The sequence below is a fragment of the Homarus americanus genome, unplaced genomic scaffold, assembly GCF_018991925.1.
Source record: "Homarus americanus isolate GMGI-L3 unplaced genomic scaffold, GMGI_Hamer_2.0 scaffold25827, whole genome shotgun sequence".
Classification (NCBI taxonomy): Eukaryota; Metazoa; Arthropoda; class Malacostraca; order Decapoda; family Nephropidae; genus Homarus; species Homarus americanus.
The window spans coordinates 8,433,760-8,458,450 of NW_024738300.1; the positions used below are offsets into that span (position 1 = coordinate 8,433,760).

At 37.5% G+C, this 24,691-nt stretch overlaps 2 protein-coding genes across 3 annotated transcripts in view; one reads left to right on the forward strand and one right to left on the reverse strand.

Moving 5' to 3' along the window:
* The window catches only part of LOC121873821 (replication factor C subunit 5-like), a 49,166-nt gene extending 37,728 nt beyond the window's left edge, over positions 1–11,438 (forward strand). Inside the window, exon 10 of one of the 2 annotated variants that reach the window (XM_042377556.1) lies at positions 11,053–11,438. The gene's annotated coding sequence lies outside the window, so the exon portion shown is untranslated. Of the gene's footprint in view, positions 1–617; positions 1,878–11,052 lie in introns of those variants that run through there. The other variant, XM_042377554.1, reaches the window with a different exon arrangement.
* The window catches only part of LOC121873822 (D-aminoacyl-tRNA deacylase-like), a 44,534-nt gene continuing 19,883 nt past the window's right edge, over positions 41–24,691 (reverse strand). The window contains exons 2-6 of the mRNA XM_042377557.1: positions 15,600–15,694; positions 10,471–10,561; positions 7,017–7,119; positions 331–463; positions 41–189 (exon numbers count right to left, since the gene is read on the reverse strand). Of these exons, the coding sequence (XP_042233491.1) occupies positions 74–189; positions 331–463; positions 7,017–7,119; positions 10,471–10,561; positions 15,600–15,642 (486 nt within the window). The 5' untranslated portion in view covers positions 15,643–15,694 and the 3' untranslated portion in view covers positions 41–73. The remainder of the gene's footprint in view (positions 190–330; positions 464–7,016; positions 7,120–10,470; positions 10,562–15,599; positions 15,695–24,691) is intronic.

Below are 24,691 nucleotides of genomic sequence, written 5' to 3' on the forward strand. Positions count from 1 at the left end.
TTTTTCACTACATTCCATTTGAAGGATAAATAACAATTAATAGTTCTCACTTTTTAATCGTGCTTTCATAAACTTAACCCTGTGTATTATCAACTGGTTGATCTGTTTTTCTTTGAGGAGAATCAATGTTGATAGTAACAGGTCCATCATTTTGAATTGTAACTTGCATCATTGCTCCAAACTTTCCATCTGCAAAAATAAATGGTTAATCAATCTCATTTTCACAAGCTGTTAATACCATTTTATTAGAAATATCATTCCATGTAAGCTCAGGCTTTCCTTCTATCCTATCTCTTAACAGAGGAGGATAAAACCATAGAAGAATCTCACCAAATATCCTGTCACTTTTGTATTGTGTCTGTAGCCGAGCAACAAAATTTTCATAAAACTGTTGTGCCGCCTCACCACTCATAGCGTGGCGATAATCCGGTTTATTCCCCTTTAATTCACAGTATAAAGTAAACTGAAATTGAAAATAAAACCATGAAGCAATATTAAAGTTGTATATGTAATAACAGTTTTAGCACCAGAAGTACATTAGTTTTGACCCATGCAAAATTATTTGATTTACCTACAGTTTTGTTCAATATAAATCTAATTTTTGCCGTCTCTCACAGGTGAGGGGAAAGAGAACTGAAGGCCACAGGATGAGGTGATGGTGTGGAAGTGTACTAGACCACAACAACAAAAGAGAAGAAAGTACAGTATGATAATGAATGTAGACCAAAACATCACAACTCCAAGGAAGAACATCCTCCAATACCTCACTATAGTGTTTTTTTTTTCTCTCCCCAGCTGAGAAAAGATGCCCCCACCCCCTTCTCAAGAGTTACAGCTGATTGGTAGTTGCAAACCTGTTTGGACAGGTTTGCAACTACCAATCAGCTGGTTTTGTCCTGAATAATGATGTATTTTTAAATGAGCTTATTCATAATGACTGTTTCTGACAAAAAATATATTTAACTAAATTGTATAAAAATACATACATTAATTACTTCAAACATGAACACGCTTTCGGAGGATGCATTTAATATATACTTATTTTTACCTACAATAAGACAAATTGCATATCAGTAATAGTACATTATGCAAAAACATTTTAAAAGATCAGAATCATATTGAAATATTACACAACCGTTCGCAGAGGCTGGAAAAATATGAAGTAGTTCGCAGTCATATTTCCCGCCTCTGCTGACGGCCGTGTAATATTTCAATATGATTCTGATCTTTTAAAATGTTGTTTTTGCATTATGTACTATTACTGATATGCAATTTCTTATTGTAGGTAAAAATAAGTAAGAATATATTAAATGCATCCTCCGAAAGCATGAATTTGCTACCCGAGTTTATCAGTTAATTCATGTATAATATTTCTGATAAACTTCTTATGTGATCATGTTTGAAATAATTAATGTATATATCTTTATATAATTTAGTTAAATATCTTTCTCGTCAGAAGCGGTCATTATGAATAAGCTCGTTTAAAAATACATCATTACTCAGGACAAAATTGGACAAGTTTGCAACAGCTAGTCAGCTGTAACTCTTTGAGGAGGGGGCGGGGCATCTTTTCTCAGCTGGGAAGAAATGGGCTATAGGACAATATAAAGGGGGGGGAAGGGGCGACTTGTGTAGGTCTTTCTTCCCCAACCCTCTCCCCACATCCATGTCAGACTGAGGTTTTGAAGGATGTTTCTTCCTTGAAGTTTTGGTCTTCCTGTATATCCATAATCGTAGTTCCTTCTCTTGTATAGTTATGGTCTTGTATGCTTCAACACCATTACCATGAAACAGACAGAGAACACCAGCATGAGAATGGCATAGGGGGAACATTCATTTTCATAAGTAGATGGGATTAATAAAAAAAAATTAATTTCTTCATTGTTTTACATAATCCTCAAGATTGGGGTATTCCCCTACACCACTTGTTGATATAGGAAGGGGGGGGGGGTGGATTTTGAGTCCATGACTGTAAACGGTGAGTATATACTTCATGTTGTCAACACCAAAGGTAAAGTACTATCAGTATACTGTAGAATATGGTACAGTACATTGTTTATCACCCACAAATTTAATTTTTTGAAAATATGACTAACATTAAACCATCCATATTCACATTATACTGATGGTACTTTGTCTGGTGTCAACACCAGAAGTATTCTCATTACCTTCCTGGACTCTCACCATCCCACATAAATATTAAGTGGACACCCCTGCACGTTGCTGCAGCAGCATCAGATTGAGATGCCAAGTATTGACCCATACTGCAGTAACACTAAGTCTGAGGAATATAAACTTAGTATTTCAACCACAACCAATTTTCAAAGAGCTACCTTACAATGAGTAAACTTTAAACATATTTTTGAGCTCTACACTTAAAAAGAATACAGTAAAACTGAAATTTACTTTCATGGATATCATTTACAAAATGAAGGATTCTGCACGAAAAATTTTAAATGCATGATAAAGGCATTTACATGCTTCGGCGGGAAATGCGTGTGTCTATTAATGCTGTCCCCAGTTTAAGGGTTCAATATGGTGAACTAGTCGGATAAAAACCTTAATTTGGATTAACTAATCAGAATAGGTCCTTAACCTCTTTACTATGGTATTGCTACATTCACTACAGTATTTTATTTGGCTAATGGCAGATGATTTTATTCAGTACAGAGGGGGCCCATACACAAGGGGTTAATTAGGGTGAACTAATCAAAGCTAGGAAGATTTTGCCCAGTACTTACAAAACAGCTTTAAGGGACCCCGCCAAGACACCAGACTGGAGTGGTGAATGATCCAGGCCACAATCCCCAGCACACTTTTGACTGGGGTGGTGTAAGTGATACCACTCTACAGTCCACAACACAACTTTGATATGTAGTGGTGTAAGTGATACCACTCTATTGTCCACAACACAACTTTGAACAATTTCGTACATTCAGCCAACAAAAAAATTTTCCTTAACTAAAAACCTACTATAAGCAATGGGTGGTAGAGTGTAGTTGATGAGGCCAACGCTCACCAATAAAATGAGGTACAGCTTAATATCAGAATCCATGAAATGCCTGATTTTGTTTCCAAAGGATAAATATTTATCTAATACAGTGGCTCTATTGAAGATATGTTTTCATAATACTGTACACACGCAGTTACTGGGCTCGCACAAAGATTAGTCCCTACTTATTTCACCTGATAGTTAAATACCCTAATGCTAACCAAACTCCCCCAGGTAGCATTTCTATTATTATTATTTGTCATACATATGTTAGACAAAGGAGATACGGTGTATCATTAAGCCAGTCCCTCTACATTGTAAATAAAATGGTTTAATATGGGACAATTGTCTGGTGATGCATCATAATTATACAGTACACAGATCAGACAACGATAACTGTACATGTACATTATTACATAGTTAATGACATGATAATTTACAAGCTTGCCCAGGCAAATCATCAACCTGGGAGGGTTCACCCACCAAATGATGGAATGTGATTCTTGCTAGTAACTGGTAAATAAGGAGTACTTCCAAACTATTCAGTAGGATGAGGCAACACGAGCAGCTCATCACATTTAGAATGACACAGGTCACATGTTGGCTCTTATCTAAGATATTAAAATGTCACTGTTCACATACTGCTTCCCATAACTCACTTCTACTATGAAATGCTGAACTGTTTTTATCACCAATTCATGCATCAGTGTCACCTACTTATATGTACACAATGACTCGCTTTGTTTAGTGACTTGACTTTGCCGAAACTTTTCCCCTAGGATAAAAATGTGGATCATTAAAAGCTGTGTGGCAATCTTCCCTTGACACTAGTTGATGCTTTAAGGTTAAAATTATACAATACTTATTTTTTTTTTAATTTAGCAGCTCTACCACAACTGCTACCCTTCAGATAGGTTGTTGGTTTATGCAAAAATAAAAATGGGCAGAAACTCCCTGTAATCAGATATATAACACCTAGTTATGCATAGTAGTAACCAAACAACCTACAGCCTAAGCTACAAATAACATTGGCAACAAAAAAATATAAAAAGTAACAGCATTATTGCCTCAGTAAAGTTGTCAGTCAGAGTGAGGGTGTGGTACAGTGAACCTAGTTTTTAACTCAGACTGTAAAGGTAGGGGCAGTGCAAAGACTCATCGGGGAACCTTTGGTACAAACTTTCCAATGGTTGCTGCTGAAAAGCAAATTTATCCTTCGATTAACCCCAACTGCTATAGTCTGAGGTTACCCAAGCCACATCCACCTTGTTTTGGTGCCACATATAGATGAGTTAATACAAAAAAAATCAGATTATAAATGGTATTATTGCGTTTACACACCGTTCATTCCTACCACTAATCTATTATCATATTCGAATAAGACGTCTAATTATAAGATAATTTTCATCTATTACATTACCGGGGGGAAATGTATAACGGAGATAGCTTATCCAAAATTTTCTCTATTTTCTTCCATTAATCTTCCGCCATTATTGTCTGCCTCTCCTCCAACACTGCTTGTCTCCTGTGTCTCCTTCGCATGAGTTCCCGTACACGTCACGCGGCCAATCAAAAGCGTTTTTGTTTTTGAAACCAATTAAAATGATTTGGGGTTTAATTCGCGGTATATTTGGCCCAATCAAATTCAAATTTTATTTTGGGTCTCATATTTCGAAATTCAAGTTCCGACCATGGCAGTCTGTGATGAATGTCACTTAAAGTATATGGGGCTGATTGCGAGTTTTTGGGAAGATGAAGAAACTGTAGCATTTTTTCGATCGCATGGTGTTCTTCCAACCTCAGTAAAGTGTACTAAGAGCAAGACTGAACGTAAATATCGCAAAGACCAACATATGTGACGTTGTGTAAGAATCTCAGAATCCAACGACGAACAAGAATCAGGCCAATAAAATTAGAAATAGGTGATTCCATCATATGGTGAGAGTCAGTTAGGTTAGGTTTGGTTTTTGTTTTCTAGTGTTTTTTGGTGTATTTCGCCATGATTTTTTTCAGAAAACGTCCAACGAAAAAAATCTAAAACAAACCCAGCTAATTTCCGCCAGAAATGAAGGTCATATTCGGTCTAAACACACACAAATACACTAGAAAAATATATTTTTGACTTTCTAACAGAGAACAGTGTGACAATGCAAATTTACCTTATAAATATACATAGGTAGTAGGCAGCTATCAAACAGGAAGGTACTACCACCTGGGAAGATATTGGAAGCATAATGTATTGTCTAATGGTAGATCCTACTGCCCTATGGCATCACAAAAATTTTGACCAAGTCCCAGGTTGCTGATCTGACTTTCTGCCCCTTAACACAAAATTGCAGGGTTTCAATTGTTTCTCTTACTATTGACAACAAAACATACATACTATACAGTACAGTGAACCCTCACTTTACGCGGTTAATTCAACCCACAGGGTACCGCGGAAAGTGAGAAACGCGTAAAGTGAACAATATAACATATGGGATTAAATGAAATAGAGACCGGCTGACCCCCAAACTCCACTTTTTCCGACACAATACCTATGTTCTAGTAAAAATAACATCTTAATTTTATGATGGTACATGCACACAATTAATACTTAAGAGAAATAGAGAAATACAGTCGCCAAGTTAATGTCCATTCAAATAATGGACTCAACTCCCTCCCCCTCTTCTCACACTACACTTGCTGGCTCTTCCCTCTCTGAGAAATGTTTGGAGGAAAACCACTAGATTTTAAGGTATAGTAATAAATAATACCTCAAACTAAAGTTAGGATAATATAATTGACATTGCTGGATTCCTTGCAAGACCAGGAATATTTTGAATATACACTTCATATATTTTGCACAAAAGATAACATATTTGCTCTGAGTAAACAAAATTAGATCTAAAATTTGTATGTCTAATGCAAAATCTATGATGCTTATATTCAAAATGATCATCAAATTGTAAGAATTCCAGCAATGTAAATTATATTCTGGCCGGATAATTTGTATGAATTTTATGAGCTAAATAAAAAAATTATACTTTACCCGCGTAAAGGGGTACACGCACCGCGGAATGTGAACATCCCGGGTTCCGGCAGGGTACCGCATAAACGCGGAATGTGGGACCGCGTAAAGTGAGGGTCGACTGTATATCATTTCTCACTCATGACTTATTTTTTCATTTTTGTATTTGTGATTATTATTATTATTTTATTATACAGTTAACCCTCACTTTACGCGGTTAATGTAACCCGGAGGGTACCGCGGAAAGTGAGGAACGCGTAAAGTGAATAACATAACATATGGGATTAATTGAAATAGAGTCCAGGCCGACCCCCAAACTCCACTTTTTGACGACACACAACTATGTTGTAGTAAAAATATTATCTTAACTTTATGATGGCATGCACACACAATTAATAATTAAGAGAAATATCAATAATATTAGGTTTTTTAACACTTACATTAGTAGAAAAGATGGCTGGGCACACGGGGATGGGCGGTTGGTTCCGAGGCAGAGGGCAGATTATTGACCCTCACCTGTATCACTTGTATCAATTGTATCACTATCCACCACAGAGGCTTGCAGGGCCTCTTTGTCATACCCCCCAAAGTTCATATAAGTCCATATCTTCACTATAATTATCACTATCACTGACTTGGGCCGGCTGTAGTGGGTGGCGGGTGAAGAACTGGTAATGTTTTGATGACTGGGCGACCTTGTGCGCACCATTTTCGCGCCTCTTACACAACATGGCGGATGGCAGGAGGTTTGGATCCAAAAATGGCGCGGCTTGCCAGCCGCTCTCCGCGTAATGGGGTACACGCACCGCGGAATGTGAGCATGTTAGGTTCCAGCAGGGCACCGCGTTAACGGTGAAACGCGGAATGCGGGACCGCGTAATGTGAGGGTTGACTGTACTTTATTTATTTTTATTTATTATTACTATTACCCCCCAAGCCCTGATGTGGATCTGTGACCTGTGCTCGGGTGTGCTAATCCTCGTAAAAAAAACTGAAAGATGACAACAATATTACCTGAGACACAGTGAGGACCTCTAGACCAGCATCCTTAACGCCCAGCTGCCACCGTTTTCCATTTCCATCTTCAAACAGTCTGGTGTTGAGAATCTTCCTAACTCTATCAACATAAAAAGATTCATTAACATTAAATTCCGATGTAACAATATCAATTGCATCACATCACTTCTTCATATCTTACCCTCTGCGAGTTATTATTTTACTTATTAGAGACATCTATGCAATGGTCAGAAAAGACAGTCACAGTCATAAATTTACCAGTCTTCACAAATGAATGCTGTGATCATTTAAAAAATTTTCACAACCAATAATCTTACACTGACTTTAAGTCTTACTCTTCAGAGGGGATTTTTTTCCCCCAGGTGAAAGGGAAACTACTACAGTACAGCATGCCCTTAAAATTCGCAGGGTTTAGGTTCTCAAAATGGCCACGAATAACATTTGCTGACCAGGAGGGGGTGTACATTTTTATTTTCATTAGTGAGTTCTGATATAATAATCATTTCTTGTGCAAATGTTTCATTTTGAAGATAATTAGGTGCCTAGGTGTGCACTAGTTTGTCTTTCTGGCGGTAATGAAGCCGCACTCTAATGTTTTCCCCGCTCCTGAGGCAGTTTCATTTTCAGAATACGTAACGTGTGAAGGCTGTCGCCAGTCTTATATGGACATAATTTGTGAATTTAGGGATAAAGACAACGAGACCCTTCAATTGTTCAAAGACCACGGCATTGTTCCTTGAAATAGAGACTGTCCACACTGTGAGATAACCTGTACTTTCAGACCATAAATAAATTTGTTCCAATGTAGCAAGAAAATTATCAGGAAGAAAAACAAGTGACTGGCTCGACGTTTCCAGCCATCACAATAAATCATTCCACTGCCTGGGCTGCATAAGCACCGATGCGACCGCATCATCTCATGTCCAGAAAAAGCCTCAAATTACACTATATCATAGTAATTTCTATCGGCTTAATATATCAAGAGCCCCCCGGGTAAGGAAGTTAGGCAAGGTTAGGTAGGTTTATTTGGCTAGGTTGGTTACTGTAGGTCTGTTTTTCATACCCACAAAGGTTAAGTTACGTTTATTTTAGAAATACTGTACTAAAAATTTTTAACACATTTGCACAAACTACAACAGTGTCCACTATAAAAAAAAAGTGAAAATCCAGTGGTTTTTAAAATCGTTTTCTACCAATTTCGGCCACAGGTTAGTCATAAATAATTACCTCTACATATGTACAAAGAAATGTATATTCCCTTTATGTGTTTGCCCTAAGGACAATATTTTTTTTACTTGTATTGTATACTGGGTATGTATTAAAAAATGTCGAGTCTACTCTCGAGTCCACTCCGGGCTTTATTAATAAAGCATAGAGTGAATTTGAGGGTAAACCCAACATTTTTAATGCATTTGTTTCTGATTATAAGTGAAACGATTTTCCCATTATTATTTATTTGTATGTGTTTACTACAGGTAAAGGAAATTACTGTTTCTAGAATGAATAGTTCCCTGTTCTGGCCACGAAAATGCCAGCAACTTTAAAACTACCCTTAGACATTCTTGGGTACATCCAGGGTATCATCCGCGAATAATAGAGGACCGCAAATTTGAAGGGCATGCTGTACTGTATAACACTTTTCTTCTAATTCCAATATAGTTGAAACAATAACTTAGACAGCTAATAAGAGGAGCATAATTCTGCCAATAACTGATGCATTTCTGGAAACAATATTTAACAAATGTCTGGAGAATATTCTACTGCATATGCTTTTTTTAATTTTGGATAAGGGAATGTGCTGCATATTAAAATAATTAACATCCATCTACAAATGTCTAAAAGCAATGTTCACATGTGTAAGTAGGTAGTAAGCAGCTACCAAACAGGGAAGTACTACCATCTGGGAAGATATTGGAAGCATAATGTATTGTCTAATGGTAGACCCTGCTGCCATATGGCATCACAAAAATTGTGACCAGGTCCCAGGTTGCTGATCTGACTTTCTGCCTCATTTACACACAATTGCAGGGTCTCAATTGTTTCTCTTACCATTAACAACACATCATACATATATTGTTTCTCACTCTTGATCTTTTTTTCATTTTGTATTTCTTTACAGTTCTTTATTATTATTATTATTATTATTATTATTATTATTATGATTATTATTATTATTATTACATTTTCGCCCCCCAGGCCCCGATGTGGGTCAGTGACCTGTGCCCGGGTGGGCTAATCCCTGTGTAAAAAAAAAAAAAAAAAATGAAACTAACCTTAAAAAATCCAGTGAAATACTTCAAATACAAAAATTCTGTCCAGTATTTGACTGTGAGGAATGACACTGACATTAAAACATTAAATAGTGACACTTTCATGAAATATAGACCAATTAGTGAGATACACAATCTGAGTAATAACCAATAATAATATTATGGGACACGGAAAAATATGGCGAAGGTCATAATAACAGGCAATTAATATTTGCACAGCCTACATTGACAAGAATAAGTTTTGGGGACTTTGAAATTGACAGTAAAGTATGTTACAACTAACTAAAATTCAATGCTACAATTTCTCTTTCATCAAGATCTAATACTACATGCAGCAACTCATCCTAGAACTTCTCCTCATCTTTCTCACTTGGCCAACCTGTGAGGTGTATGCAGAAGCAAATCACTAGATCCTTGTCTACCAGTATTTTCAAAACCAAGATTTTCACATCCCTTTCACCTCTAGCCCTTTCTCTACCCACTTTTCAGCCTTCCAGATCCCTGCAACACATCACCGAGAATCACTACCCTTCCAGAAGATTTTGTACCTATCATTCTTACCGGAAATCAATCTTCCTGATCTTCCTTTCCATCTTGATACTTGGAAACAGCAGGTATCCAGGTTTCTATAGCTCAATGTCTCAACAATCTCACCTAATCTTCATTGCATGTCCCAACATTCAGACTTCTAACTCTGAACCCAACTACAACAAATTGCTTCACTTTGCTCTTACACAGTTTAATCATAATGTGTAGGTATTTCTGTGTAACAGGATCTTTGGTTGTAATGTCATAAATATGTTCAGGAGCTGCATTAGTAACAACCAATGCAAGGTCGCAAGATCCTCCTCCATCGCTCACCATCCACAAACCCAGGTACTGATGCACTAGTGAACCTGATGCAGTCCAGTGGCCTCGGGAACATCCTTCTATGTGCAACATAGCACTAAAGCTGATCATGGCATTGTTTACTTAAAAGTGATAACCAAAGCCAACACTTAGTTCACCAAATTGAATGGAGGGAAAGTGAATATATTTGAGACAAAAAAAAAAAGGTAAGAAAGGGTGACATACCCACATTCAACTATCAAAGCAAGAACTGGCTGTGGAAAAAATTGCACTGTAATTCTAGTTCTATTCACTTAAAGTCAACTGAAATTGATCACTTGATATGAACTTACATGAAATCAACATCTGCTTGCGTATCATTCTTATGGATGCCCACTAGAACACACAGTCCTCGGCCAATAGAGCTGATCACTTCCTCCCCCACTGTTGATATTAATAATCACAAATTTATTACAAAACCATAATTAGTTGAGCATTCCATTAGCTACCTTAAACAAATCCATGTATATGTGGTTGTATTTAGAGCAGGGTGTTAAAACAAGACACAACTTTTAAAAACATGTCACTGCTGATGAAGATTGAACCTCAGTTAACGTACAGAAGGACCATGTCGTTCATGTGTTTGCTTTTCACAAATTTGTTCTTTCATGATTAATTTATTGAAGTACAGTTTGTAGATTGTAGTCAGTGCTCACCCTTTTCCAGGCCAGCACAAGAGCGAATAAAGTACTGGAAGTCAACATGATGAGTTGATCATGAACTTATCAGCTTGCCACCTACCCCCTCCTCTCTTATTTTTCTGCCTGTAATCTCTTTTGTTGGGTAGTATCACTATTCACTCATTTTTTGCAACAATATACATTGTGTTTACAAAAAAAATCAAATAAAAAGTGGACTATCCTTCTCTCTTGCAGGTTATAGTGGTGGTATGCCATTTCTAACAAGTAGACAGAAGGACCCTACGTCAAGTATGGTGCTCACGGAGGAATAAAAAGTGAAAATCGTGACTTTGTAGTTTGAGACAAAATTCTACATGCAGGTGCACCGATTCCACACTGATCTCGCTCAACTACCATCTCCAAACCAACTTAGACTTGCATGGTTCATACAGGATGGTGCCCCACCATACACTACAGGTGAAACCATCGACTTGTTCTGCCAGCTGTTGAAAATTGTGTCATCAGCCTGTGCACAGCATATGATAAGTGATTTGAAAATGGCATGGTGTATGCTTTTCATCAATGTAGCTCTCAACTTGCTACCTTTAGTAATTTTTCTACAAATAAAACATTCAAACAGTCTACTATTTTTTTTTTAATCCATACTACTGGTTGGCAAGTAAACAGGATCACTATCACTTATTCTAGTCTGTCTAGCTTCATCACATTCACTTGGGGGTCAGGTACAAGATGAAGCGTTGATATTATCCTCATTTAGTATACAGTAAACCCCCGCTTTATGCGGTTTCACTTTACGCGTTTCCACGTTTACGCGGTACCCTGCCGAAACCGGAATGCTCACTTTCCGCGGTGTGTGTACCCTTTTACGCGGAGAGCGGAGCGAGCAGGGTGTGCACAAGGTCGCCCAGTCATCAAAACATTACCGAGTTCTTCACCCGCCACCCACCACAGCCGGCCCAAGTCAGTAATAATGATAGTGAGGATATGGATTTATATGGACTTTGAGGGGTTTGACAAAGAGGCCCTGCAAGCCTCTGTGGTGGATAGTGATACAATTGATACAAGTGATACAGGTGAGGGCCAATAATCTGCCCTCTGCCTCAGAACCAACCCCCCATCCCTGTGTACCCAGCCATCTTTTCTACTAATGTAAGTGTTAAAAAGCCTAATATTATTGATATTTCTCTTAATTATTAATTGTGTGTGCAGACCATCATAAAATTAAGAAGTTATTTTTACTACAACGTAGGTATTGTGTCTGAAAAAGTGGAGTTTGGGGGTCGGCCCGGTTTCTATTTCAATTATTCCCATATGTTATGATGTTCACTTTACGCAGGCCGCCGTGGGTTCAATTGACCGCGTAAAGTGAGGGTTCACTGTAGATTTTTTTGTCTTCAATGAATGGTTTGTAAAGAATTTTGAGACAAAAAATGTAGTTCATAATTTTTCGAGGGAAAATGTCTAGACATGTGTAAGAATAATTGTAATAACTATTGAACCCCAGTTAATGTGTCCAAAAAGAAAATCCAACATTCGAGATCCGATTAATGTACACCACAGTACAGTATATCGAATTATGCTTTCCCTTTCCACTGTTCTGTTGTCTGTCGTATATTTGTTTAAATAATGAAGAAAATTTGAAGTGAGAATATTGTGGCAGCTGTGGTTGTAGTTGAGTTGCCAAGTCATTAATACAATTTTCTTCATTATTTAAGCAAAAATACGAAAATTTGGAAACTTCTCATTACCTTCAAAAACAACGAATAAGTTTACAGTGGTCCCTCGGTTAACGAGCGCCTCGGTTAACGATTTACCTTCCATAAGATTCTTAACTTTGGTTAATGAGCAATCCCTCGATTAACGAGTTTTTTACGAGCCGACTTCAACATGTTTTAGCTTACATTTGGCGGTCAACCAGCTGTAGTATTAGTCCGCCAATACAGTAATCGGTTTTAGGGCTTTAATTCCTTACTATTTTAGTAAATATCAAGAAGTTTATACTATTCAATAATTTTAAAAGTTTAATATTAACTTTTTTAGTCATTTTAACAATTATTGAACATAATTGAAGGTAAAGAAACTAGTTTCTGGCGTGCCATCCAGCCTGTTAACACACCAGACAGGCGTTAGTCTCTCTCTGTTTTCAGTGGAGGTAACATCTTGCTTGAGACTCTCTTCAACTAAATGCTTTTTTTCTGTTTCCAAGCAAATTATTGGTCATTTTGAAATATATTTTACATATTGACAATATATAATGCAGTGCAGTGTTGATTTAAAGAAAATAATCTTGAATTACACCAAGAGAGCTAAAATTTTATGGGTGAAATGGCACCATGGGGTGACTTCTCTTCCACCCCAATGCCTTCTCTTCTTCCTTCTCCTCCACCCCCATTCTAATTCCCATCATCATCATCATCATCATCCAGGAGCCTTCTACATACACACCTCAAAGTAAGTGTACTTTTCTACCTTTTTTGTTGAATTTAGGCAATTTACGGTGAGCTGGAACCAATTACCCAAAAACCCATTGAAACAATGGTTTTGGTTAACGAGTTTTTCGGTTAACGAGCAACCTGCTGGAACGGATTGTGCTCGTTAACCGAGGGACCACTGTATTATTATAAAAATTCTGCCTTTGCTTTGTTTAATAATTATCCTGACAGTGATACAGCCAAAAACAATCCACCAATCACAATCACCTTTACATACAGCCTTCCTATACCAAGTATCGCCCGGTAAAATTGCGAGCACGAGACCCAGGGTGGTGTCAGGTGCATCTTTGGCCGACTGTACAGTATGTATGTATGGGCAAGTTTCTTTGTCATTTGCCTCTGTCTACCCAGCAGTAATTGGGGACCTGGATGTTAATCGATTTGTGAATCGTATTCCGGGATAACGGTGAGCCAGTGCAGTTGGCGAGTTGTCCGGTCTTCAAAGACTATTCCTTGACACTTGGTTATGCAGCTCATTAACTCAGGGTGTGGTTATGTTGGCGAGAGCTTCTACACCTTAAACAAATTCACGCCTAGGTCGCCTTTGGGCTGGCCATCCTCGATTTCAAGGGGCTTCCATTATTGTATTATTAGTGTGTGCATGCATGTGTGTGTGTGTGTGTGTGTGTGTGTGTGTCCATATTTGAAGACTTGATAATTCAAACAAGAATTATAATTTTAATTAACTTGGCATGAAGACGTATCACTAAAAGATCCTGAAAATTTATTTTTAATCAAAATCCTGTACAGTACTGTACTGTAGTTATTACTGACAAGAATTATGATCTCTTAAACTTTACTGCATTTGAACTACCTGTTGTGATTATTGTGTAAAGGTTGCATTTGGTATTGGAAGAATAGGCTTAGTGTGTTCTGTATAGATTTGTATTTAGTGGCCATGTAGCGTAGATCCACATAATAAGTACACTGTACATATGCTGAACCTGTACAAAACCACACACTCGCATATGATCTTTGCTTAATGCATTTGTTTTGTTTTGCTGTTTCTCTTGGAATGCCATCACAACTGGTTGTCTTTATGGTGTATGTTATATTGTGATCAAATTTGTCATGACCAAAAAGACAATGCAGAGTAAAACAGCAGCTGCTGCAGCAGGTAGTATTAAGAAAAAGCTCTCTTATTACTTTTGATGACAAAATTACAATCATAGGGAGCTGAGAGGGGTGAGAGCATGGCATCTACTGGTACTAAGCTTGGTTTGGCCCATTGAACAATAAATACTACAGGGAAAGATAAAGAAAAATTATGAAACACGTGATGAGCAGTGCAGGTAGTTAGCAAGTTTCTGCAACTTGTACACATAGTGACATAATGGAGGAGAAAGAAAGACCTCTAAAATTATGGACAGATGACCAATTTCAATGTACTGTAGTGCTCCTCTTAGTCTTTCTATAATTTAGGAAAGAGCAAGGGGAATTTATGATGTTCTGAAAACTGGTTCAGTAAAAGGGAAGGTGGCAGTACTTGGGATTCTGACCCTTTTAATGCAACTTGGGGGTGGTTTCATAGGTATAAGATCTGTGCTGGCTTGCATAATATTAGTGACAAGAGAAGCTGCTGGTGCTGAACAGAAGGCAGCCATTAATTTTCCAAAGTTACGTAACAAAAACTAAGGAATTTACCCATATAAACAATACTTATGTTAAGAAGAAATACCTGAAAAAGAAGTACAGCCCCGTACATAAATCAAACAGTAGGAGGACATACCACAGAAAAAAACTATACAAAAAGAAAGGTGGGCTACAGGCTGTACACTGTGGTAGTTTTAAATTTTTGGTCAGTACAGTACATTACATTACAGTACAGTATATAGTATATGTATTGTATTGTGATATATACAGGGTATGTACAGTTGTGAACAAAAAGAACTTGGCAGGAACTGAGTTGAGATGGTGTATGGGAGGGTTGGGGTAGGTGGAGGTTTGACAGTGTCGCATAGAGGTGGCAGTTAAAAGTCTGTGATTTGTTTTTCACACCACAATTATATTTTTCTAGTATAATTATGAGACAGGTGAAGCTTACACTAACACTGCTGTAAATACTGTAACTCAATACACCAAAACAATCACAAAAATGCCATAAAAGTTCAATGTTTAAAGGAGACTTTTCACTGCCACCACAATGCAACAATGCCAAGTCTCCACCTACACCCCTACCCTCCCATATGCCACTTCCCTACCTGCTGAACTCTTTTTGTTCACAGCTGTACTTCACTATACAGTATTCAAAACCCTACAATGTGTGCATTTAGTTTAATAAAGTCTCACCTGTGACAGATGCCTGATGCACTCGTTGTATGACCACCCTCATGATTTTTCAAGGATTAATAGATCTTTAAAGAGATGCTCTTGTATTCAGTGCACTGTAAGAAGATCATGCCAAAACTGTAATGTTTTTGTTATAAGTGATATTTCATCTGTAATTCTACATCTTTACTACTGTCTTCATTCCATCAAACTTTGTGGCCTATAAAGAATGTTTGCAGCATCATATAGATGTAAGCACTGTATGTACAGTATTTTACATGTAATATATAAAATAGGGCCAAAGCCTTAATTTTCACTGAGCAAGAAAAACAATGTGATTATCATTTAAATTGTATGGGGAACCTTGAAACTGTCCTGCTTTCTACCTGAGGCCCCCAAAGTATTGTAGTACAGTACAATATTGCAAAAAATAAAAATTTTTAAAAATTTGGAAATGGGAGAATTTAAGTGTCTTGTGCTCTTGTCTTACATTCAATACAGTGAAAATTAAAGCTACTGTATGTATACATTGAATTATGACATGAACTATTGTAAAAAAAAATAAAAAAATTAAAATGCCTCTTGATTTCTATAAAACAAGGAACCTTAAAACAATACAATTTCTACTTTGTCGGAATCCTTGAAACCATGCCATTATTATACGTTATCAGTCACCTTAAAACACAACCACATCTTATATAAGGAACACCGTAACACTACCATTTGCTGAGTACTCTATTACCTGATTGTTATGGTTTAAGGAAATTTTACTCTCAAACCCAAGAAAAATGTTTCCATGGAAAATTAACTTCTGCTGACAACAATTCATAAACTTTCACCTTTATATGGAACTCACTATTACTATTCTACCCTTACAGAAAACCTGGGTCTCCTCCCTAACTAAACCTTCTTAACAATGGGCAATTGAACTCAAAGAAGCCTCCTATAGAGAAAATGAAAACACTAACAAAACTAAGACACTAACAGCTCACACTTTTACTCAGAACCAATCAAATTATTAAATCGAAATGGCAAAATACTTTTTCCTTCAGTCCAAAACACAATCCTTTCACAAACTCACCTTGATCCATCAACACAGTTCCCCTACTACAAGCTCCAAATCCACTCATTCTGTCAGGGGCGGATCCAGGAATATAAAAAAGTGGGGTGGAACTTGGCAAGCCCACCCAGCTGTGGGGGTTTGGGGAGATGGGGCATTTTTTTTAGGCCATTTTAAAGCCATGTGCACTTAATATTAGGAGATGCTCTGAGGTCAATAGTAATTACCTTTTACTTTACAAAAATGCCCGAGTACAATACTGCATTAAGGAAAAAGTATTTAAATTTTCTAATGAAAAAGGGGGTCTGGACTTCCAGGACCCCCCCCCAAAAAAATCCGCCGCTGCCTGTGCAACCACCTAAACTTTATACATGGCTAGTCAGGATGTTCATCTACTTGACAATACAATAGTACTATATATGCCTTAGTGCCAAGGGAGTACAAGGTGAGGCTGAGCTGTGATCTACTTTATGGTTATTATTCAACAGATAATTTTGAGTACACTAGTTGTTTTTGTTTCTTTACATGCATGCACACACACACACACACAAACAATCGTTCATACAGAATGTGCCCAAAAAATATCATAATGCCAAAAACAAAGATAACACATATTTCTTATGTGTGCAAGAATAGCACACTGATCTGGGGATGGACCAAATAGCAACATAGTAAAGGTACTTTTACTTTATTTTATTTATTAGTATTACAGTATTTTTATTTATTCCTCACATTTATTGGTAGTGTATACTGTACACGTGGCACAGATCAGCCAGGCAGTCACCTAGCCGACTCAAAAAATGTGTGTAACTGCTGTCTATATGTCGTGAAATCATGTAAGAGGGAAGAGTGAGGATGGCTGCAATTATAGTCACTGCCTCAATACATTCGTTCATGTTCCATACTGTACACACACACACACACACACCCTCTTAATTTTTCTTATCTTATAGTTTTATATCATATTTTCTTTATTTCTAAGCCACATTCGAGTACAGTACAATATTGTAATGATTTTCCCACAACTTTTAGTTTCATTTCATGTAACAAAGCCAACACATCATCTCACAGGCCACCTCATCCCTGGTGTTCCCCCATCACAGTGATTCAAACTATCGCTAAACTGAGTTTTGACCAATTGTTAAATGAGAAAGGGTGTCAAAAATTTTGTATCGCTAAACTGAATTAATATTAAGTGAATTAACAGTAAACGAGAGATACCAGTAGCAGTAAATAAAGATTTTCAGAAAATGAGGTGTTGACCTTGAAGTGCTGTGAAGTTTTGGGTGTAGGTATACCCTATTTTGATAACTTTCTTCATAAAATATATATATATATATATATATATATATATATATATATATATATATATATATATATATATATATATATATATATATATATATATATATATATATATATATATATATATATATATATATATATATATATATATACAGAGGAGGGTGAGATCAAGTCCACAATGGTCAGGTATTAGGTAATGACCCTACTAATCTTTAAAAAGCACTGCAGTGGTTGGTAGTCAGGTCAGAGTGTAAGTTGACCCAACCTTCTCACCTGGTTACAAATCTTCTTAATTACAAAATTGTCCAGTTTGTACATACCATTACTCAAATTCATGTTGACTGCTTCGGTATGTTTAATGAGACTAGATTCTATAATGTTCCTACTGTCAATTGAATTACAAAGTAATATTGGGGAGGCATTATCCCAGTCAATGCAATGCTTATTATCCCTCAAATGAACAAACAGAGCATTGGATTCTTGGCCTGTCCTAACACTATATTTATGTTGTTTAAGTCTAGTTACAAGATCTTTACCTGTCTGGCCTAAGTAAAACCTATTACATTCCTTGCAAGGAACCTTATAAATGCAGCCACCTGTATTGTTGGGGAAGTTCTTGATTAACATTTGTTTAACAGTGCCTGAGTTTTTAAATGCCACATTGACGTTCCAAGTTTTTAGTTGTACAGGAATTTGAGAGAAATTTTTGTGAAATGGTAATACTAAGAGATTCTTATGGTCATGGGTGGGCTTGGGATCGGTTCTATAGAAAGATTTCTTAGTAATGTTAAGGCATTTGTCTATGAAGGATCTAGGGTACTTAAGGTTCAAGCCAATATTATAGATATATTTATATTCCTCATCAGTGAATTCCGGGCTGCAAATTATCAAAGCACGTAAAAACATTGATGAAAATACTGACTGTTTGACTCTATTATGGTGGGCAGAATAATAATGAATGTATGAACACACAGTCTGTACTCACCCCTGAAGATATGAATTACACGAAAGCGCTTGGGAACTTCGTATTTTCTTCTTTCCTTGTGGTTATCAGCATATATATATATATATATATATATATATATATATATATATATATATATATATATATATATATATATATATATATATATATATATATATATATATATATATATATATATATATATATATATATATATATATATATATATATATATATATATATATATATATATATATATATATATATAGGTAGTTCTGCTATAGCAGATAGTGTGTTCATGTAAAGTATCGTGTTATAGAAAATTATAATAGAAATAACAGGGCTTATGGAGAAAATAGGGTTAGGTGCAGATTACTCGAAATCGAAAAAATTTAGTAGTTAGCCTAACACAAAGGATACCACAGTCTAAATAAATGTTACATTCATATCTAATAATGAAATCATACAGTAAATGTAACACTTTACCTTGAAAAAATATGAATGTAACTTGATGGGGGAGAAGGGTGATTTTGAGGTTGATAACATCGAGCTACTCTTCAAGTGTTATATCCTTTCTTTTACGATCATCACCGGGAATTCTATCACCAGAACGCTTCTTGGAGATATTCTTCTTTACCATATTCACAATTAATACCACAAAATTGGAGAAATAGTAAGCAAAAATCGCGTTATAGCAAACAAGCGTTCGCGTTATACAAATATCGTTCCTAATTCATAAATCTCGTTAGAGCAAATTCGCGTTATCAAAACACGCGTTATAGCGGAACTCACAGGTATATACATATATACATATATATACATATACAGTATACATATATACATATATATACATATATACATATGCACCTAGACCCCGACTTCTGACGGGGTTAGGGATATCGAATTAAATGAAAATCAGGCCTTAATTAGTAAGTCCGACATAAAAAATAAAATAAATAAATAAAAAAAATAATTTTTTTTTTTTTTTAATAAAAAATCTACAATGAAATACAGTACAGTAAAAGTAATGAATAATGATGAATGGATACAGTACAGTGAAAGTAATAAATAATAAGGAATGGATACAGTGTGACTGAGGACTTAACCTTTAATGTAGTCAGCTGAATGCACATGGGGCCCCCATAATTTTCTAATTATACATGGAGACTACATTAACTGGAAACGTTTCGGTATAGAAAATGCGTGTGTCATTTAAAAAAAAAAATAATAATTTTTTTCTTTTCTTTTTTTTATCTATATCTGAGGCGGTCGTAAGTCCCGACGGTCGTAAGTCCACGTAGTCGTAAGTCGGGGTCTAGGTGTGTATATATATATATATATATATATATATATATATATATATATATATATATATAATATATATATATATATATATAACTATATATATATATATATATATATATATATATATATATATATATATATATATATATATATATATATATATATATATATATATATATATATATATATATATATATATATATATCACCTAAGAAATGATAAATTGGTCCCATTAGAGGAGTTCACGGCGCCATAAGCTGCGTTGAACAGGCTTTGTGTGAAATATAGCAAAAGTCTAGGGCCTTTTAGTATCCTGGTGGTCCAGCGGTTAGCGTTCCCCGGTCACAGTCATAGGCTTGTGCCGTGGGTTCGAATCCTGGCGGGTTGAGGTGTTGATTGTATGTAGAAGTCCGCGTGCTATATTGGGCTAATGAAATATATATAGATCGTGTTTCGAAGCCGGATTTGGTAAAACGTTACTCTGACCACCTAAGTGATACGGGTGGTCCCCATTAGAGGTTCACGGCGCCATAAGCTCGTTGAACAGGCTTTGTGTGAAATATAACAAAGTCTAGGATTGCTTTTAGTATCCTGGTGGTCCAGCGGTTAGCGTTCCCCGGTCACAGTCATAGGCTTGTGTGCCGTGGGTTCGAATCCTGGCGGGTTGAGGTGTTGATTGTATGTAGAAGTCCGCGTGCTTTATTGGGCTAATGAAATATATATGGATCCTCGTGTTTCGAAGCCGGATTTGGTATAAACGTTACTCTGACCACCTAAGTGATACGGGTAGTCCACATTAGAGGTTCACGGCGCCATAAGCTCGTTGAACAGGCTTTGTGTGAAATATAACAAAGTCTAGGACTGCTTTTAGTATCCTGGTGGTCCAGCGGTTAGCGTTCCCCGGTCACAGTCATAGGCTTGTGTGCCGTGGGTTCGAATCCTGGCGGGTTGAGGTGTTGATTGTATGTAGAAGTCCGCGTGCTTTATTGAGCTAATGAAATATATATATATATATATATATATATATATATATATATATATATATATATATATATATATATATATATATATATATATATATATATATATATATATATATATATATATGCAAATTGCACAGTAGGTGCGTGATCTAGGTATATGCTGATAACCACAAGGAAAGAAGTTCTCAACGGTTCCAAGCTGTAATTCATCTTCGTAAGAGTACCAGAGAGAGTAATACAAATCAAGGTGTATATATAAGAGGAGGGTGAGACCAGTGTATATATACACCCTGATTTGTATTACTCTCTAGTCTGATCACCCTGAAGATAATTCAAAAGCAACCGTCTTCCTGTGCATACTAGATCAAACTTATATATATATATATATATATATATATATATATATATATATATATATATATATATATATATATATATATATATATATATATATATATATATATATATATACAGTATTACTTAACGCGCTCATTTTAGCGCTTCTGCATATACGCTGTGCCTTGCCAGAGCTGAACTTTCACTTAACACGGATTTTTTCCCACATATATGGGCGAGTGTCCAGCCCTGTGATTGCCAGGCTGAACTTTCACTTAGGATTTTCCACATATATCTGGCGAGTGTCGGCTCGAGATGCTATTTTTAGATTTTGCCCGCTGGCGCCACCCGCCCGCCTGCCTGCCTGTGCTTCGCCTCTCCCTCCTCCTCCCTCCGGCAGGCAAGCCGGCGCGGTAAGGTTGCGCAGTGTGTCTTTGTTGCGCGTTATGCTGACGTCATATGGCGTATCGGACTGTGATTGGCCATGCATCCCTACCCCCCTCTGCTGCTAGCTGTAATTGGCTTAAGTATTAGCGTGACCACCCGGGAGGAGGAGGGAGGAGAGAGACGGCGACTGCTTGGCGGCAGTTTTCATCCTCAAGGCCACCCACGTGTTACTTGGCGCATCCATTGTTCGTAAGAGAAATGGCTTCCGCGGTTCTGCTCCTCGCCCCAGAGAGAGCCTTTCCTTACACCTGGACCCAATGACACTAAGCCAAGAAGGCCAGCGTTCATTAAGCTCTGAGGTGTAAGTACCAAAATTGTTCAAGATTTGGAGAGAAAGGAGAAACTGACAAGTTGATCTGTAGCATGGCGTCAACGAATCTACGATTAAATACGATCAGAAAAGGATGCAGCCAAGATCCAAAGAGCACATGAAAATCACAAAGTCTGCAGGTGCTTCATCTATCAGGTATTGCCCAAGAACAGGGTGCTGGCAAAAGTGGAAAATTTGCTGGCGAGTTATTTGGTGCGTCAGTGCGGCCTTAACATGGCGATTGAACTTAGCGCTCAGGTGCAGAATGCCTTCGCGTGAGCCTATAACGGCAGTGACACGTAAACTGGGAATTGCAGAACCCAAACCCTTCAATGCTTCACTCTGGTTGGCTGCATAGGTTTAAGAAGAACAAGATCCTGTATCAACATTGGTGGTGAGGAAAGCGAGTGCTGACAGTGTGGCTGACTAGAGATTTTCCTCGTTTTTTCACGTGAGATTATGGAGGAAGGACAGTACAGTGACGACCAGGTGTTTAAGCATGGACGAATCTGGTCTTTTCTGGAAAAAGTTACCTTCCAAGACCTTCGTTGTCCAGTCTGCCAGCAAGGTAAAGGGTCGGAAGTTGCAGAAGAACGCATCACCGTCCTGTTTACCACCAATGCACCTCAGTACCTGTAAAGCCAAGTTATCGGTGATTCACAAAGCCCATGGCTTACACGCCTACAAGAGTATGGACATGAACAAGCAATGTCCACTGTTCTTTCCCTTACGTGAGGCGTGGATGTCCTCTTCTCTGTCCTCTTCTGGTTTGACAACTGTTTTGTTCCTGACGTGCAGAAATTCTGAGCAAGATATTCCATTCAATATTTTGTTGCTCCTTGACAAACGCTACCTGGACACTGCTTCCCCTACTTATGGATCGTCACTAGCGTAAAAGTGATCTTCCTTCCTCCCAACACTAGTCAATTAATCCAGCCCATGGACCAGGAGTTGATCTGCAATGTGAAATGCCGTACTCTGCAAAGTTTCGGCTCCTGGGCGACTCTACCAGCACCAGGAGGATGAGGTTCGTAAGCTGGGTGACACCGACAGCGAGAGCAAAAAGCGAGCTTGAGGACAAGGAACAAGAGGCGGTGACTCAAGAACTTCTCGATCAAACAATTTTGGAAGAAGTTTAACGTTAAACAAGCTGTGGGCTTGGTGGAGGCATGGGATCTGCTGACTATTGCTCTGATTCGTCACGCATGGAGACATGTTGCATGGCATACCAGGTGAGAGGAGGAGTGAACCTGTGATGGTCAGGTTTCAGACTATTGCAGTAGCAGTGGACCTTGCCAGAGAAGCTGCAGCTCAATAGCCCACAAGCTGAGAGAAGCTTCTCCGGGAGACCACCAACGAGGAGCATCCTGGGAGGTGATCAAAGATCCTGAAATTGACTACTTGACGAGATGTTGGAAGAGAAGAACACGCCAGTGAAGAGGAGGAAGAAGGGTAAGTCATTCTCCAGAAGAACCTAGTTTAAGTCATAGTGATAAGTGTGTCATAGAGTTTACAGAAAAAAATTAAAGTCCGTCCTTTCCCGCGACAATGACGATGAAAACTGTAGTCTTCCATACCGACTGGTGCAGGCTATGGGCCGTGCATCAAAGGTGTATCCGCGACAACATCAACCAGCCGTCCAGCAAAAGCATAACCCGGTTCTTAGCCAGCAACCCACCACAGCCAGCCCAAGCCACCAGTGATAGTAGAAGTGAAGTTGACTTTGAGGGATTTGTCAGGAAGCCCTGACAACTGTAAGTGACAGTGATGTTGATTCACCTAGTAATGGTGAGATTCACCTGAGGGCCAGTAATCACCCTCTGCCACCGGAACAACCTCCATCCCGTATGCAGGCCATCTCTTCTACTACCGTAGAGGTGTTCCACAAAATTTTTCGTTTTTTAACCTATTCTTTATTTTCTATGTAACCTTGTCTTTCCTAACCTAACCTCTTCTATATTGCTTGTTTTTCTTATTTTTTCCTATGTTAACCTTTATCTTTCCTAACCTAACCTCTTCTATTACTTGTTTTTTTCATATCATGTTGGCCGTGAGGTTTATTGGCATTTAATCCCATATGTTCTGTTGTTCACTTAACGCGATTTCACTTAACCTGGACCTCTGTTCAATTGACCGCTATAACTGTGTGTGTGTGTGTGTATATATATATATATATAATATATATATATAATAGTAGTACCCCGCTTAACGCCGTCAATTGAACCCACAGGTACCGTTAAGTGAAACCAGCAGGAACAACAGAACATATGGGATTAATTCCAATAGAGACTGGCCCAACCCCTAACTCCACTTTTTGACGACACACAACTATGTTGTAGTAAAAAATTTATCTTAACTTTATGATGGTATGCACACACAATTAATAATTAAGAGAAATATTAA